The 17,562-nt window shown below is 44.4% G+C and overlaps 1 protein-coding gene across 1 annotated transcript in view; it reads left to right on the top strand.

Moving 5' to 3' along the window:
• The window catches only part of MEGF8 (multiple EGF like domains 8), an 86,058-nt gene extending 70,571 nt beyond the window's left edge, over positions 1-15,487 (top strand). Inside the window, exons 15-21 of the mRNA XM_058860034.1 lie at positions 1,756-1,966; positions 6,504-6,718; positions 7,341-7,421; positions 10,302-10,365; positions 14,552-14,714; positions 15,076-15,096; positions 15,463-15,487. Of these exons, the coding sequence (XP_058716017.1) occupies positions 1,756-1,966; positions 6,504-6,718; positions 7,341-7,421; positions 10,302-10,365; positions 14,552-14,714; positions 15,076-15,096; positions 15,463-15,487 (780 nt within the window). The remainder of the gene's footprint in view (positions 1-1,755; positions 1,967-6,503; positions 6,719-7,340; positions 7,422-10,301; positions 10,366-14,551; positions 14,715-15,075; positions 15,097-15,462) is intronic.
• The last annotated feature ends 2,075 nt before the right edge of the window (positions 15,488-17,562 follow it).

The raw sequence follows: 17,562 nt of genomic DNA, 5'->3' as shown, positions 1-17,562 counted from the left end.
CCATAAAAATCCCATTTTTCCACCCAAAAATCCCATTTTTCCACCCAAAAAAAACCCACAAAATTCCCATTTTTTCACCAAAAAAACCCATAAAAATCCCATTTTTCACTGAAAAACCTCATTTTTTAACCAAAAAAACCCCATAAAAATCCCATTTTTCCACCAAAAAAAACCCACAAAAATCCCATTTTTTCCCCCAAAAAATCCCATTTTTTCACCAAAAAAAACCACAAAAATCCCATTTTTTCCCAAAAAAATCCCATTTTTCCACCAAAAAAACCCCACAAAAATCTCATTTTTCTCCTAAAAAAATCCACAAAAAATACATTTTTTTGCCGAAAAACCTCATTTTTTCACTGAAAAAATCCACAAAAAATCCATTTTTCCACCAAAAATTCCCATTTTTTCACCAAAAATTCTCTTTTTTCCCCCAAAACCCCTCCCCAGGCTCCTCCCAGCTGCAAGTGGTGCACGAACTGTCCCGAGGGCGCTGCATCGGCGCCGCTGCCAGAAACCCCAATTTACACCAAAAAAAAACCCAAAATCCCATTTTTTTTTCCTAAAAAAAAAACCCCAAAAATCCCATTTTTCAACCAAAAAAAAACCATTTTTTTCAGCAAAAAATCCTATTTTTTCACAAAAAAAGCCCAAAAATTCCATTTTTACACCAAAAAATTTGCCTTTTTTTCACCAAATAACCCCATAAAAATCCCTTTTTTTCACCAAAAAAAACCCACAAAAAATCCATTTTTTCACCAAAAAATCCCATTTTTCCACCAAAAAAACCCCATAAAAATCCCATTTTTTCACCAAAAAAGCTCATTTTCTCACCGAAAAAAAGCCCAAAAATTCCCATTTTTCCACCAAAAAAACCCCATAAAAATCCCATTTTTTCACCAAAAAAGCTCATTTTCTCACCGAAAAAAAGCCCAAAAATTCCCATTTTTCAACCAAAAAAAAGCCCATAAAAATCCCATTTTTTCACTGAAAAATCCCATTTTTCTACCAAAAAAAGCCATAAAAATCCCATTTTTTCACCAAATAACCTCACAAAAATTCCCATATTTCCACCAAAAAATCCCATTTTTCCACTGAAAAAAAACCCATAAAAATCCCATTTTTTCACCGAAAAACTTCATTTTTTCTCCAAAAAAAAGCCCAAAAATTCCCATTTTTCCACCAAAAAATCCCATAAAAATCCCATTTTTCCACCAAAAAAATCCCATTTCTTCACCAAAAAAAAAGCCTAAAAAATCCCATTTTTTCACCAAAAAACCCCATAAAAATCCCATTTTTTCACAAAAAAAACCACAAAAAAACCCATTTTTCCACCAAAAAACCCCATAAAAATCCCATTTTTTCACCGAAAAATCCCATTTTTCAACCAAAAAAACCCCATAAAAATCCCATTTTTTCACCAAAAAATAGCCAAAAAATTCCATTTTTTCACCAAAAAAAAAACCAAAAATCCCATTTTTTCTGCAAAAAAAGCCCATAAAAATCCCATTTTTTCCCAAAAAATTCCCATTTTTCCACCAAAAAATCCCATTTTTCCACCGAAAAAAACCCCACAAAAATCCCATTTTTTCACCAAAAAATCTCATTTTTCCACCAAAAAATCTCATTTTTCCACCAAAAAACACCATAAAAATCCCATTTTTTCACCGAAAAACTTCATTTTTTCACCAAAAAAAAGCCAAAAAATTCCATTTTTTTACCAAAATTCCCATTTTTTCCCCCATTTTCCCCATTCAGGCACCTCCCAGCTGCAAGTGGTGCACGAACTGTCCCGAGGGCGCGTGCATCGGCGCGGGCGGCAGCTGCCGGCGCGAGAACGATTGTCGCATCAACCAACGGGAAATCTTCGCTCCCCAAAACTGCTCCGAGGCCGCCTGCGGAGCCCCGGATTGTCCGCGCTGCGCCGCCGCGGGACGATGCATGTGGACGCGCCAGTTCAAGAGGACAGGTGAGGGAAAAATTGGGAATTTTTTGGGGAAAATTTGGGGAAAATTCGGGGGAAATTTGGGAATTTTTTGGGATTTTTTTGGATTTTTTTTTGATTTTTTGGGGGATTTTTTTGAGATTTTTTAGGATTTTTTGGGGATTTTTCGAGGATTTTTTGGGATTATTTTGGGATTTTTTGGGGATTTTTTCGGATTTTTTTGGAATTTTTTTGGAATATTTAATGGATTTTTTTTTATTTTTGGAGATTTTTTTTGTGATTTTTTAATGGATTTTTAGTGATTTTTCAGGGATTTTTTTGAGATTTTTTGGGATTTTGGGGGGATTTTTTTTTTAATATTTTGGGGATTTTTTGTGATTTTTTTGGAGATTTTTTGGGGATTTTTCTGAGATTTTTTGAGGATTTTTTTGATTTTTTTTTGGTTTTTAATGGATTTTTTGGAGATTTTTTTGTGGAATTTTTTGGGGATTTTTGGGGGATTTTTTGAGATTTTTGGGGAATTTTTTGGATTTTTTTGTGATTTTTTTGGGATTTTTTGGGGATTTTTTGGGGGATTTTTTGGGGATTTGGGAGCCCCGGATTGTCCGCGCTGCGCCGCCGCGGGACGCTGCATGTGGACGCGCCAGTTCAAGAGGACAGGTGGGAAAAAAATTCCCAAAGTTTTGGGAAAAAATTGGGGAAAATTTGGGGAAAATTTGGGATTTTTTGGTGGTTTTTTGGGATTTTTTTGGGGATTTTTTGTGATTTTTTTGGGATTTTTTTGAGATTTTTTGGGGGATTTTTTATGGATTTTTGGGGGAATTTTTAGGATTTTGGGGGGATTTTTTGGGGGATTTTTTGGGAATTTTTTTGGATTTTTTTTTGATTTTATTTAGATTTTTTATGGTTTTTTTTGTGATTTTTTGGGGGGATTTTTAATGGATTTTTGGGGGAATTTTTGGGGATTTTTTTGGATTTTTTGGGGATTTTTTTTGGAATTTTTGGGAATTTTTTGGGATTTTTTGGGGATTTTTTTGAGGATTTTTTGGGATTTTTTTAGGATTTTTTTGTGATTTTTTTGTGATTTTTTTGTCATTTTTGGATGATTTTTAGGGATTTTTTTAATGGATTTTTTGGGACTATTTTAGATTTTTTTACGGATTTTTTTGGGATTTTTTTAGATTTTTTGGGGATTTTTTTGGATTTTTTTGGGATTTTTTGGGGATTTTTTTGGGATATTTTTAGGGAATTTTTGGGATTTTGGGGGGATTTTTTGGGGATTTTTTGGGGATTTTTGGGAGCCCCGGATTGTCCGCGCTGCGCCGCCGCGGGACGATGCATGTGGACGCGCCAGTTCAAGAGGACAGGTGGGAAAAAAATTCCAAAGTTTCGGGAAAAAATTGGGGAAAATTTGGGAAAAATTTGGGAATTTTTAGGATTTTTTTGAGATTTTTTTATGGATTTTTTGGGGATTTTTTTGGGATTTTTTGGGATTTTTTTGGGATTTTTTTTAGATTTTTTGGGGGATTTTTTGGGGATTTATTTGAGATTTTTTTGAGATTTTTTGGGGATTTTTTGGGAATTTTTTGAGATTTTTTGGGAATTTTTTGAGATTTTTTGGGGATTTTTTGGGAATTTTTTTGGATTTTTTGGGGGGATTTTTTGTGATTTTTTTGAGATTTTTTTGGGAATTTTTGGGGATTTTTTTAGATTTTTTTTAGATTTTTGGGGGATTTTTTTGGGATTTTTTTAGGGAATTTTTGGGATTTTTTGGGGATTTTTTTTGGAATTTTTGGGAATTTTTGGGGATTTTTTTGAGGATTTTTTGGGAATTTTTTGGGATTTTTTGGGGATTTTTTTGAGGATTTTTTGGGGATTTTTTGGGAATTTTTTGGGATTTTTTTTTATTTTTTGTGAGGATTTTTTGGGGATTTTTTGGGAATTTTTTGAGATTTTTCGGGAATTTTTTGGGATTTTTTGGGGATTTTTTGGGGCATTTTTTGTGATTATTTTGGTGATTTTTTTGGCATTTTCGGATGATTTTTAGGGATTTTTTAATGGATTTTTGGGGACTATTTTAGAATTTTTTTTACGGATTTTTTGGTGATTTTTTGGGATTTTTTTAGGATTTTTTTGTGATTTTTTTGTGATTTTTTTGTGATTTTCGGATGATTTTTAGGGATTTTTTAATGGATTTTTGGGGACTATTTTAGGGTTTTTTTACGGATTTTTTGGGGATTTTTTTAGATTTTTGGGGAAAATTTGGGATTTTTTGGGGATTTTTTGGGATTTTTTTTGGTGATTTTTTTTTGATTTTTTGGGGATTTTTTGGGTATCTTTTGGGGATTTGGGAGCCCCGGATTGTCCGCGCTGCGCCGCCGCGGGACGATGCATGTGGACGCGCCAGTTCAAGAGGACAGGTGGGAAAAAAATTCCAAAGTTTTGGGGAATTTTTTGGGAATTTTTTGGTGATTTTTTGGGATTTTTTTGGGAATTTTTTGGGGATTTTTTGGGGATTTTTTTGAGATTTTTTGGGATATTTTTAGGGAATTTTTGGGATTTTTGGGGGATTTTTTTTAGATTTTTGGGGGATTTTTTGGGGATTTTTTTTATTTTTTTTAGGATTTTTGGGGATTTTTTTATGGCTTTTTAATGGATTTTTTTGGATTAGTTTGGATTTTTTTAATGGATTTTGGGGGATTTTTAATGGATTTTTTGGGATTTTTTTGGGGAATTTTTTTTGAATTTTTTATGATTTTTGGGGATTTTTTGGGGATTTTTTTTTTGGGGGGGGGTTTTTTGGAGGATTTTTTGGGGGGATTTTTTCAGACATTTTGGGGACTTTTTTGAGATTTTTTTAATGGATTTTTTGTGATTTTTTGAAGATTTTTTGGGAATTTTTTGAGAGTTTTTGAGCTTTCTTGGGGAATTTTTCAGAATTTCTTGAGATTTTTTGGGGATATTTTTGAGAATTTTTGGGGAATTTTTTCAGATTTTTCTGGGGATTTTTTTGGGGATTTTGGGGGGGTTTGCTCACCTGATCCCACCTGATCCCACCTGATCTTACCTGATCCCACCTGATCTCACCTGATCTCACCTGATCCCACCTGATCCCACCTGATCTCACCTGTCCAATCTCACCTGATCTCACCTGATCTCACCTGATCCCACCTGATCCCACCTGATCTCACCTCTCCAATCTCACCTGATCCCACCTGATCTCACCTGATCCCACCTGATCCCATCTCACCTGATCCCACCTGTTCCAACCTGATCTCACCTGTCTGACCTCACCTGTGCAGGTGAGACCCGTCAGATCCTGAGCGTGCAGCCCAGCTATGACTGGACGTGTTTCAGCCACTCCCTGCTCACCTGATCCCATCTCACCTGTCCCACCTGATCTCACCTGATCCCACCTGATCCCATCTCACCTGTCCCATCTCACCTGATCTCACCTGATCTCACCTGATCCCATCTCACCTGATCCCACCTGTCCCATCCTGGACGTGTTTCAGCCACTCCCTGCTCACCTGATCCCATCTCACCTGATCCCATCTCACCTGTCCCATCTCACCTGATCCCACCTGATCTCATCTGATCCCATCTCACCTGATCTCACCTGATCTCACCTGATCTCACCTGATCCCATCTCACCTGTCCAATCCCACCTGATCTCACCTGATCCCATCTCACCTGACCTCACCTGTCTGAATTTACCTGTCCAGGTGAGACCCGTCGGATCCTGAGTGTCCAGCCCAGCTACGACTGGACGTGTTTCAGCCACTCCCTGCTCACCTGATCCCATCTCACCTGATCCCATCTCACCTGATCTCACCTGATCTCAGCTGATCCCATCTCACCTGATCTCACCTGATCTCACCTGATCCCATCTCACCTGATCTCACCTGATCTCAGCTGATCCCATCTCACCTGATCTCACCTGATCTCACCTGATCCCATCTCACCTGATCTCACCTGATCTCACCTGATCCCATCTCACCTGATCTCACCTGATCTCAGCTGATCCCATCTCACCTGATCCCACCTGATCCCATCTCACCTGATCTCACCTGTCTGACCTCACCTGTGCAGGTGAGACCCGTCGGATCCTGAGTGTCCAGCCCAGCTATGACTGGACGTGTTTCAGCCACTCCCTGCTCACCTGATCCCATCTCACCTGTCCCATCTCACCTGTCCCATCTCACCTGATCCCACCTGATCCCATCTCACCTGTCCCATCTCACCTGATCTCACCTGATCCCATCTCACCTGATCCCATCTCACCTGATCTCACCTGATCCCATCTCACCTGATCCCACCTGATCTCACCTGATCTCACCTGATCTCACCTGTCTGATCCCACCTGTGCAGGTGAGACCCGTCGGATCCTGAGTGTGCAGCCCAGCTACGACTGGACGTGTTTCAGCCACTCCCTGCTCACCTGATCCCACCTGATCCCACCTGATCTCACCTGTCCCATCTCACCTGTCCAATCTCACCTGTCCCATCTCACCTGATCTCACCTGATCTCACCTGATCTCACCTGAATTTACCTGTGCAGGTGAGACCCGTCGGATCCTGAGTGTCCAGCCCAGCTACGACTGGACGTGTTTCAGCCACTCCCTGCTCAACGTGTCCCCGATGCCGGTGGAGTCGGCGCCGCCCCTGCCCTGTCCCCGGCCCTGTCACCTGCAGCTCACCTGTCACACCTGCCTGGGCTCGGCCGGCGCCGACGGGGGCTGGCAGCACTGCCTCTGGAGCGTGGGGCTTAAACAGGTGAGACAGGGGAAAATTCTAGAAGGGTTTGGGAATTTTTTGGGATTTTTTGGGAATTTTTTAGGATTTTTTTAGGGGTTATTTTGGATTTTTTTTGGAATTTTTTTGGATTTTTTTTTGAATTTTTTTGGATTTTTTTTTATTTTTTAAAGGTTTTTTAAGGACTTTTTAAGGATTTTTTTAAGGATTTTTTAAGGGTTTTTTTAGGATTTTTTAGAATTTTTTAGGGATTTTTTGGGATTTTTTAAGGATTTTTTTAGGATTTTTTAGAGGTTTATTAGGATTTTGTTAGGATTTTTTCAGGAATTTTTTCGGGTTTCTTTAGTGTTTTTTTATGATTTTTTAGGGATTTTTTAAGGATTTTTTAGGGATTTTTTTAGGATTTTTTAAGGATTTTTTAGGATTTTTTTAGGATTTTTTAGGGATTTTTTAAAGATTTTTTCAGGAATTTTTTCAGGTTTTTTAAGGATTTTTTTAGCATTTTTTAGGGATTTTTTTAGGATTTTTTTAGGATTTTTTTAGGATTTTTCAGGGTGTTTTTAGGGTGATTTCAGGGTGTTTTCAGGGTGTTTTCAGGGTGTCATCACCACCCCTGCCCTGTCCCCGGCCCTGTCACCTGCAGCTCACCTGTCACACCTGCCTGGGCTCGGCCGGCGCCGACGGGGGCTGGCAGCACTGCCTCTGGAGCGTGGGGCTCAAACAGGTGAGCTGGGAAATTTTTGGGAATATTTGGGGTTTTTTTGGGAATTTTTGGGATTTTTTTAGGATTTTTTTGGATTTTTTAAAGATTTTTTAAGGATTTTTTAAGGATTTTTTAGGATTTTTTAGGGATTTTTTTGGATTTTTTTTGGATTTTTTTGGATTTTTTTTTATTTTTTAAAGGTTTTTTAAGGATTTTTTAAGGATTTTTTCAGGATTTTTTAAGGATTTTTTAGGGATTTTTTAAGGATTTTTTTTTGTATTTTTTAAGGATTTTTTAAGGATTTCTTTAGGATTTTTTTCGATTTTTTTGGGGATTTTTTAGGATTTTTTAAGGAATTTTTTCAGTTTTTTTGGGGATTTTCTATGATTTTTTAGGATTTTTTAGGGATTTTTTTAGGATTTTTTAAGGATTTTTTCAGGAATTTTTTCAGGTTTTTTAAGGATTTTTTTAGGATTTTTAGGGGATTTTTTAGAGATTTTTTAAGGAATTTTTTCAGGTTTTTTAGGGGTTTTTGTAGGATTTTTTAGAGGATTTATTCGGGTTTTTTTGGGATTTTTTTAGGATTTTTCAGGGTGTTTTCAGGGTGTTTTCAGGGTGTTTTCAGGGTGTTTTCATCTCACCTGTCACACCTGCCTGGGCTCGGCCGGCGCCGATGGGGGCTGGCAGCACTGCCTCTGGAGCGTGGGGCTCAAACAGGTGAGACAGGGGAAAATTCTAGAAGGGTTTGGGAATTTTTTGGGATTTTTTGGGAATTTTTTAGGATTTTTTTAGGGTTTTTTTAGGGGTTTTTTTTTATTTTTTTTTTTATTTTTTAAGGATTTTTTTAGGATTTTTTAGGATTTTTTAAAGATTTTTTTTTTATTTTTTAAGGATTTTTTAAGGATTTTTTTTGTATTTTTAAAGGATTTTTTTAGGATTTTTTAAGGATTTTTTAAGGATTTTTTCGGGATTTTTTTGGATTTTTTAAGGATTTTTTTAGAATTTTTTTTTTATTTTTTAAAAGTTTTTTAAGGATTTTTTAAGGATTTTTTTAGGATTTTTTAGGATTTTTTAGGGATTTTTTAAGGATTTTTTTAGGATTTTTTCAGGAATTTTTTCAGGTTTTTTAAGGATTTTTTTAGGATTTTTTAGGGATTTTTTTAGGATTTTTTAAGGAATTTTTTCAGGTTTTTTAGGGGTTTTTGTAGGAATTTTTAGAGGATTTATTCGGGTTTTTTTGGGATTTTTTTAGGATTTTTCAGGGTGTTTTTAGGGTGTTTTCAGGGTGATTTCAGGGTGTTTTCATCTCACCTGTCACACCTGCCTGGGCTCGGCCGGCGCCGATGGGGGCTGGCAGCACTGCCTCTGGAGCGTGGGGCTCAAACAGGTGAGCTGGGAAATTTTGGGGAATATTTGGGGTTTTTTTGGGAATTTTTGGAATTTTTTTAGGGTTTTTTTTGGATTTTTTTTGGATTTTTTTTGGATTTTTTTCGGATTTTTTTTGGATTTTTTTTGGATTTTTTTTGGATTTTTTAAAGGTTTTTTAAGAATTTTTTAAGGATTTTTTTAGGATTTTTTAGGATTTTTTTATGGGGTTTTTTAGGATTTTTTTGGATTTTTTTCGGGATTTTTCAGGATTTTTTTAGGAATTTTTTCAGGATTTTTTTAAGATTTTTTTAAGGATTTTTTAAGGATTTTTTAAGGATTTTTAAAGGATTTTTTAGGATTTTTTTAAGGATTTTTTTAGGATTTTTTAAAGATTTTTTAAAGATTTTTTATGGATTTTTTTAATATTTTTTTTAAAGATTTTTAAAGGATTTTTTAAGGATTTTTTTAGAATTTTTTATTGGTATTTTTGGGGTTTTTTTAGGATTTTTTAGGGATTTTTTAGGATTTTTTTTGTGCTTTTAAAGGATTTTTTTAGGATTTTTTAGGATTTTTTAGGATTTTTTATGGGGTTTTGTAGGATTTTTTAGGGATTTTTTTGGAAATTTTTTTAGGAATTTTTTCAGGTTTTTTGGGGATTTTTTAAGGATTTTTTTTTAGGATTTTTTAGGGGTTTTTTCAGATTTTTTTAGGGTTTTTTAGGGTTTTTTCAGGAATTTTTTCGGGGCGTTTTTTATTATTTTTGGGGGATTTTTTTTAGGTTATTTTAGGATTTTTTAGGAATTTTTTACGGAACGTTTTGAGAAATTTTTTCCAGATTTTTTCCAGGTTTTATTTTTATTTTCCAGCATTTTTTTTTTATTCTCTTTTATCATTTTTTTCTACCTTTCCCAACCTTTTTCTGAACCATTTGGGGATTTTTTTGGGTGATTTTTAGGTGATTTTTTATGATTTTTACGGGGTTTTTTTAGGATTTTTAAAGGATTTTTTTAGGATTTTTTTAGAATTTTTCCAGGAATTTTTTCAGGTTTTTTTAGGATTTTTTAAGGATTCTTTTTTCGGATTTTTAAGGATTTTTTAGGAGGTTTTTTTTAGGATTTTTTTTTATTTTTTAAGGGTTTTTTTAGGATTTTTTAGAACTTTTTTAGGATTTTTTTGGTGATTTTTTAAGGATTTTTTAGAGGTTTTTTTAGGATTTTTTTAGGATTTTTTAGGGTTTTCCAGAATTTTTTTTCTCCTTATTTTTTTTAATTTCTTGGGGATTATTTTTAGGATTTTTTTCCCATTTTTTAGGATTTTTTAGGATTTTTTATGAGATGTTTTGAGGAATTTTTTTTCATTTTTTTATTTCATTTTCCCAGCATTTTTCTCTTTTATTTTCTATTATTTTTTTTTGCCTCTTTCAACCTTTTTTTAGGTTTTTTTCCCCTTTTCCCACCTCAAAAAATTCCCAATTTTCCCCTTTTTTCCACCCCAAAACTCACCAAAAATTTTTTTTAACCCTTTCCATTCCAGTGCCTCAGCCCCAGCTTCGCCCCCCTCCTCTGCCTCACCGGCGGCTGCGGCCTCCTCCTCCGCGGTGGGGGAGGGGCATCCACGGGGCTCCCCGGATTTTGGGGGGTCCCCTCCCCTCCCCCACCCCCCTCCCCCAACGCTGGGGGTGGGGGAGGGGTCTGGGAGCGCTGCCCCTCCCCCGATTGCGGGGGGGCTTCGAGGTGCTCGCAGTGCCTGAGGAGACCCCGCTGCGGCTGGTGCGCTTTTGGGGGGCAAAACGGGGGGGGTCGCTGCCTCCCGGGGGGGCTCAGTGGACCCCAAAAAGGTGAGACCCCAAATTTGGGGGATTTTGGGGGGTTTTGATTAATTTGAGGCGATTTTGGGTGATTTTTTGGGGGATTTTTGGGGGATTTTTGGGGGTTTGGGGGGGCTCAGGGGGGGATTTTGGGGAGGGTTTGGGGGGATTTTGGGGGGCTCAGGGGGGATTTGGGGGGATTTGGGGGATTTTTGGGGGTCTCAGGGAGAATTTGGGGGGAATTTGGGGGGATTTGGGGGGGCTCAGGGGGGATTTGGGTGATTTTTGGGGGGATTTTTGGGGGGGTTTGGGGGGTTTTGGATGGATTTTGGGGGGGGTTTGGGGGGTCTCAGGTGCGCTTTTGGGGGGCAAAACGGGGGGGGGTCGGTGCCTCCCGGGGGGGCTCAGCGGACCCCAAAAAGGTGAGACCCCAAATTTGGGCGATTTTGGGAAAATTTGGGCGATTTTGGGGGGATTTCGGTGATTTTTTGGTGATTTTTGGGTGATTTTTGGGGATTTTGGGGGTCTCAGGTGCGCTTTTGGGGGGCAAAACGGGGGGGGTCGCTGCCTCCCGGGGGGGCTCAGTGGACCCCAAAAAGGTGAGACCCCAAATTTGGGCGATTTTGGGGTGTTTTGATTAATTTGAGGCAATTTTGGGTGATTTTTGGGGATTTTTTGGGGGATTTTTGGGGGATTTTTGGGGATTTGGGGGGGCTCAGGGGGGGATTTTGGGGAGGGTTTGGGGGATTTGGGGGGGCTCAGGGGGGATTTGGGGGGATTTGGGGGATTTTTGGGGGTCTCAGGGGGAATTTGGGGGGAATTTGGGGGGATTTGGGGGGCTCAGGGGGGATTTTGGGGGGGCTCAGGGGGGTTTGAGATGGAATTTGGGGGGATTTTTGGGGGTTTGGGGGTCTCAGGTGCGCTTTTGGGGGGCAAAACGGGGGGGGCCGCTGCCTCCCGGGGGGGCTCAGCGGACCCCAAAAAGGTGAGACCCCAAATTTGGGCGATTTTGGGAAAATTTGGGCAATTTTGGGGGGATTTCGGTGATTTTTGGGGGATTTTTTGGGGGATTTTGGGGGGATTTTTGGGGGGGTTTGGGGGTCTCAGGTGCGCTTTTGGGGGGCAAAACGGGGGGGGTCGCTGCCTCCCGGGGGGGCTCAGTGGACCCCAAAAAGGTGAGACCCCAAATTTGGGCGATTTTGGGAAAATTTGGGCAATTTTGGGGGGATTTGAGGCAATTTTGGGTGATTTTTTGGGGGATTTTTGGGGGGGTTTGGGGGTCTCACGTGCGCTTTTGGGGGGTAAAACGGGGGGGGTCGATGCCTCCCGGGGGGGCTCAGCGGACCCCAAAAAGGTGAGACCCCAAATTTGGGGGATTTTGGGAAAATTTGGGCAATTTTGGGGGGATTTCGGTGATTTTTTGGGTGATTTTTGGGGGATTTTTGGGGTGATTTTTGGGGGGATTTTGGGGGTCTCAGGTGCGCTTTTGGGGGGCAAAACGGGGGGGGCCGCTGCCTCCCGGGGGGGCTCAGCGGACCCCAAAAAGGTGAGACCCCAAATTTGGGCGATTTTGGGTCAATTTGGGGAATTTTGGGGGGATTTCGGTGATTTTTGGGTGATTTTTGGGTGATTTTTGGGGGATTTTGGGGGGGATTTGGGGGGGTTTTGGGGGGCAAAACGGGGGGGGCCGCTGCCTCCCGGGGGGGCTCAGCGGACCCCAAAAAGGTGAGACCCCAAATTTGGGGGATTTTGGGAAAATTTGGGCAATTTTGGGGGGATTTCGGTGATTTTTGGGTGAATTTTGGGTGATTTTTTGGGTGATTTTTGGGGGTTTTGAGGGGGATTTGGGGGGGTTTTGGGGGGCAAAACGGGGGGCGTCGCTGCCTCCCGGGGGGGCTCAGCGGACCCCAAAAAGGTGAGACCCCAAATTTGGGGGATTTTGGGAAAATTTGGGCAATTTTGGGGGGATTTCGGTGATTTTTGGGTGATTTTTTGGGTGATTTTTGGGGGTTTGGGGGGTCTCAGGTGCGCTTTTGGGGGGCAAAACGGGGGGGGTCGGTGCCTCCCGGGGGGGCTCAGCGGACCCCAAAAAGGTGAGACCCCAAATTTGGGGGATTTTGGGGAAATTTGGGCAATTTTGGGGGGATTTGAGGCAATTTTGGGTGATTTTTGGGTGATTTTTGGGGGGATTTTTGGGGGATTTGGGGGGGTTTTGGGGGGCAAAACGGGGGGGGTCGCTGCCTCCCGGGGGGGCTCAGTGGACCCCAAAAAGGTGAGACCCCAAATTTGGGGGATTTTGGGAAAATTTGGGCAATTTTGGGGGGATTTGAGGCAATTTTGGGTGATTTTTTGGGTGATTTTTGGGGGGAGTTTGGGGGTCTCAGGTGCGCTTTTGGGGGGCAAAACGGGGGGGGCCGCTGCCTCCCGGGGGGGCTCAGCGGACCCCAAAAAGGTGAGACCCCAAATTTGGGCGATTTTGGGAAAATTTGGGAATTTTGGGATGGATTTGGGGGGATTTGGAATAAATTTGGGGGGGTTGGGGCTGTTTTTTAGGGTGATTTTGGTTGGAATTTTGGGAATTTTGGGGTTTTTTTGTTGGAATTTTGGGAATTTTGGTTGGAATTTTGGGAATTTTGGGATGGATTTGGGGGGATTTGGGATAAATTGGGGGGGGTTGGGGCCGTTTTTTGGGGCGATTTTGGGGTTTTTGATGGGTTTGGGGCCATTTTTTGGGGCGATTTTGGCTGGAATTTTGGGGATTTTGGGGTTTTTTTGTTGGAATTTTGGGAATTTTGGTTGGAATTTTGGGAATTTTGGTTGGAATTTTGGGGATTTTGGGATGGATTTCGGAGGATTTGGGGCCGTTTTTTGGGGCGATTTTGGGGTTTTTGATGGGTTTGGGGCCATTTTTTGGGGCAATTTTGGCTGGAATTTTGGGGATTTTGGGGTTTTTTGTTGGAATTTTAGGAATTTTGGCTGGAATTTTGGGGATTTTGGGGGTTTTTGTTGGAATTTTGGGGATTTTGGTTGGAATTTTGGGAATTTTGGGATGGATTTGGGGGATTTGGGATAAATTTGGGGGGATTTGGGGCCATTTTTTGGGGCGATTTTGGGGTTTTTGATGGGTTTGGAGCCATTTTTGGGGGTATTTTGGCTGGAATTTTGTGGATTTTGGGGTTTTTTGTTGGAATTTTGGGAATTTTTGTTGGAATTTTGGGAATTCTGGTTGGAATTTTGGGAATTTTGGGATGGATTTGGGGGGTTTGGGATAAATTTGGGGGGGTTTGGGGCCGTTTTTTGGGGCGATTTTGGGGTTTTTGATGAGTTTGGAGCCATTTTTGGGGGTATTTTTGTTGGAATTTTGGGGATTTTGGGGTATTTTTGTTGGAATTTTGGGGATTTTGGTTGGAATTTTGGGAATTTTGGGATGGATTTGGGGGATTTGGGATAAACTTGTGGGGGGTTGGGGCCGTTTTTTGGGGCAATTTTGGGGTTTTTGATGGGTTTGGGGCCATTTTTGGGGGCATTTTGGTTGGAATTTTGGGGATTTTGGGGATTTTTTGGTTGGAATTTTGGGGATTTTGGGGGTTTTTTGTTGGAATTTTGGGAATTTTGGTTGGAATTTTGGGAATTTTGGGATGGATTTGGGGGATTTGGGATAAATTTGGGGGGGTTTGGGGCCGTTTTTTGGGGCGATTTTGGGGTTTTTGATGGGTTTGGGGCCATTTTTGGGGCAATTTTGGCTGGAATTTTGGGAATTTTGGGAATTTTGGGAATTTCGAGCTCACTTCCGTGTTACCTGTCCCAGGTGAGCCCCACACCTGTGGGGCTGGGGGGGTTTGGGGCCGTTTTTTGGGGTATTTTTGTTGGAATTTTGGTGGTTTTGGTGGGGATTTTGGGGGTTTTTTTGGTTGGAATTTTGGGAATTTTGGGAATTTTGGGAATTCCGAGCTCACTTCCGTGTTACCTGTCCCAGGTGAGCCCCACACCTGCGGTCCTGGGGGGGTCTGGGCATTCCTGAGCTGCCCCCCTGAAGACGAGTGCCAGAACGGGCACCACACCTGCGGAGCCAGCCAGGTGTGCCGGGATCTGCCTGACGGATACACCTGTACCTGCAGGGCGGGGTACAGCCCCGACAGGTGAGTGAGTGACACACCTGGGGACACCCAAACACACCTGGGGACACCCAAACACACCTGGGGACACCCAAACACACCTGGGACACACCTGGGGACACCTGGGGACACCTGGGGACACCCAAAACACACCTGGGACACACCTGGGGACACCCAAAACACACCTGGGGACACCTGGGGACACCCAAAACACACCTGGGGACACCCAAAACACACCTGGGACACACCTGGGGACACCAAAACACACCTGGGGACACCCAAACACACCTGGGGACACCTGGGGACACCTGGGGACACCTGGGGACACCTGTGGAGCCAGCCAGGTGTGCAGGGATCTGCCTGACGGATACACCTGTACCTGCAGGGCGGGGTACAGCCCCGACAGGTGAGTGAGTGACACACCTGGGGACACCTGGGGACACCCAAACACACCTGGGGACACCCAAAACACACCTGGGGACACCTGGGGACACCTGAGATACACCTGGGGACACCCAAAACACACCTGGGGACACCCAAAACACACCTGAGATACACCTGGACACACCTGGAGACATCTGGGGACACCCAAAACACACCTGGGGACACCTGGGATGCACCTGGGGACACCTGGGGACACCCAAAACACACCTGGGGACACACCTGGGGGGGAGGGGACACACCTGGGGACACCTGGGGACACACCTGGGGACACCTGTGGAGCCAGCCAGGTGTGCAGGGATCTGCCTGACGGATACACCTGTACCTGCAGGGCGGGGTACAGCCCCGACAGGTGAGTGAGTGACACACCTGGGGACACCCAAACACACCTGGGGACACCCAAACACACCTGGGGACACCCAAACACACCTGGGACACACCTGGGGACACCCAAACACACCTGGGACACACCTGGGGACACCCAAACACACCTGGGGACACCTGGACACACCTGGGGGGGAGGGGACACACCTGGGGACACCTGCGGAGCCAGCCAGGTGTGCCGGGATCTGCCTGACGGATACACCTGTACCTGCAGGGCGGGGTACAGCCCCGACAGGTGAGTGACACACCTGGGGACACCTGGGGACACCCAAAACACACCTGGGACACACCTGGGGACACCCAAACACACCTGGGGACACCAAAACACACCTGGGGACACCTGTGGAGCCAGCCAGGTGTGCAGGGATCTGCCTGACGGATACACCTGTACCTGCAGGGCGGGGTACAGCCCCGACAGGTGAGTGAGTGACACACCTGGGGACACCTGGGGACACCCAAAACACACCTGGGGACACACCTGGGACACCCAAAACACACCTGGGGACACCTGGGGACACCTGGGACACCCAAAACACACCTGGGGACACCTGGGGACACCCAAAACACACCTGGGGACACCTGGGGGGGAGGGGACACACCCGGGGACACCTGTGGAGCCAGCCAGGTGTGCAGGGATCTGCCTGACGGATACACCTGTACCTGCAGGGCGGGGTACAGCCCCGACAGGTGAGTGAGTGACACACCTGGGGACACCAAAACACACCTGGGGACACCTGGGACACACCTGGGGACACCTGGGGACACCCAAACACACCTGGGGACACACCTGGGGACACACCTGGGGACACCTGGGGACATTGGGGACACACCTGGGGACACCTGGGGACACCTGAACCCCATTTTAACTTCACCTGGACACACCTGAGCACACCTGGACACACCTGGGATACACCTGGACACACCTGGGGGGGAGGGGACACACCTGGGGACACCTGGGGGGGAGGGGACACACCTGGGGACACCTGTGGAGCCAGCCAGGTGTGCAGGGATCTGCCTGACGGATACACCTGTACCTGCAGGGCGGGGTACAGCCCCGACAGGTGAGTGACACACCTGGGGACACACCTGGGGACACCTGGGGACACACCTGGGGACACCCAAACACACCTGGGGACACCCAAACACACCTGGGGACACCTGGGGACACCTGGGACACACCTGGGGACACCCAAAACACACCTGGGGACACCTGGGACACACCTGGGCACACCTGGGGACACACCTGGGGGGAGGTGACACACCTGGACACACCTGGGGAAACACCTGGGGACACACCTGGGACACACCTGGGGACACCCAAACACACCTGGGGACACCTGGGACACACCTGGGGACACACCTGGGGGGAGGTGACACACCCACAGGTGAGGGGACACCTGGGGAGGGGGAGGGACACACTCAGGTGTGTCCCAGGTGTCCCCAATGTCCCCAGGTGTTCCCCAGGTGTCCCCAGGTGTGTTTTAGGTGTCCCCAGGTGTCCCCAGGTGTATTTTGGGTGTCCCCAGTGTCCCCAGGTGTGTCCCAGGTGTCCCCAGGTGTCCCCAGGTGTATTTTGGGTGTCCCCAGGTGTCCCCAGCCCCTGACCCAGGTGTCCCCAGGTGTCCCCAGGTGTCCCCAGGTGTCCCCAGGTGTGTCCCCAGGTGTCCCCAGGGGTCCCCAGGTGTCTCCAGGTGTCCCCAGGTGTGTCCCCAGGTGTCCCCAGGTGTATTCTGGGTGTCCCCAGGTGTCCCCAGGTGTCCCCAGGTGTCCTCAGCCCCTGACCCAGGTGTGTCCCCAGGTGTCCCCAGGTGTATTTGGGGTGTCCCCAGGTGTCCCCAGGTGTCCCCAGGTGTCCCCAGGTGTGTCCCCAGGTGTCCCCAGCTGTCCCCAGCTGTCCCCTGACCCAGGTGTGTCCCCAGGTGTCCCCAGGTGTATTCTGGGTGTCCCCAGGTGTCCCCAGCTGTCCCCAGGTGTCCCCAGGTGTCCCCAGCCCCTGACCCAGGTGTGTCCCCAGGTGTCCCCAGGTGTCCCCAGCTGTCCCCAGGTG

Source organism: Poecile atricapillus, chromosome 32 (genome assembly GCF_030490865.1).
Source record: "Poecile atricapillus isolate bPoeAtr1 chromosome 32, bPoeAtr1.hap1, whole genome shotgun sequence".
NCBI classification, from domain to species: domain Eukaryota; kingdom Metazoa; phylum Chordata; class Aves; order Passeriformes; family Paridae; genus Poecile; species Poecile atricapillus.
This window is presented reverse-complemented; position numbering and strand designations above follow the sequence as displayed.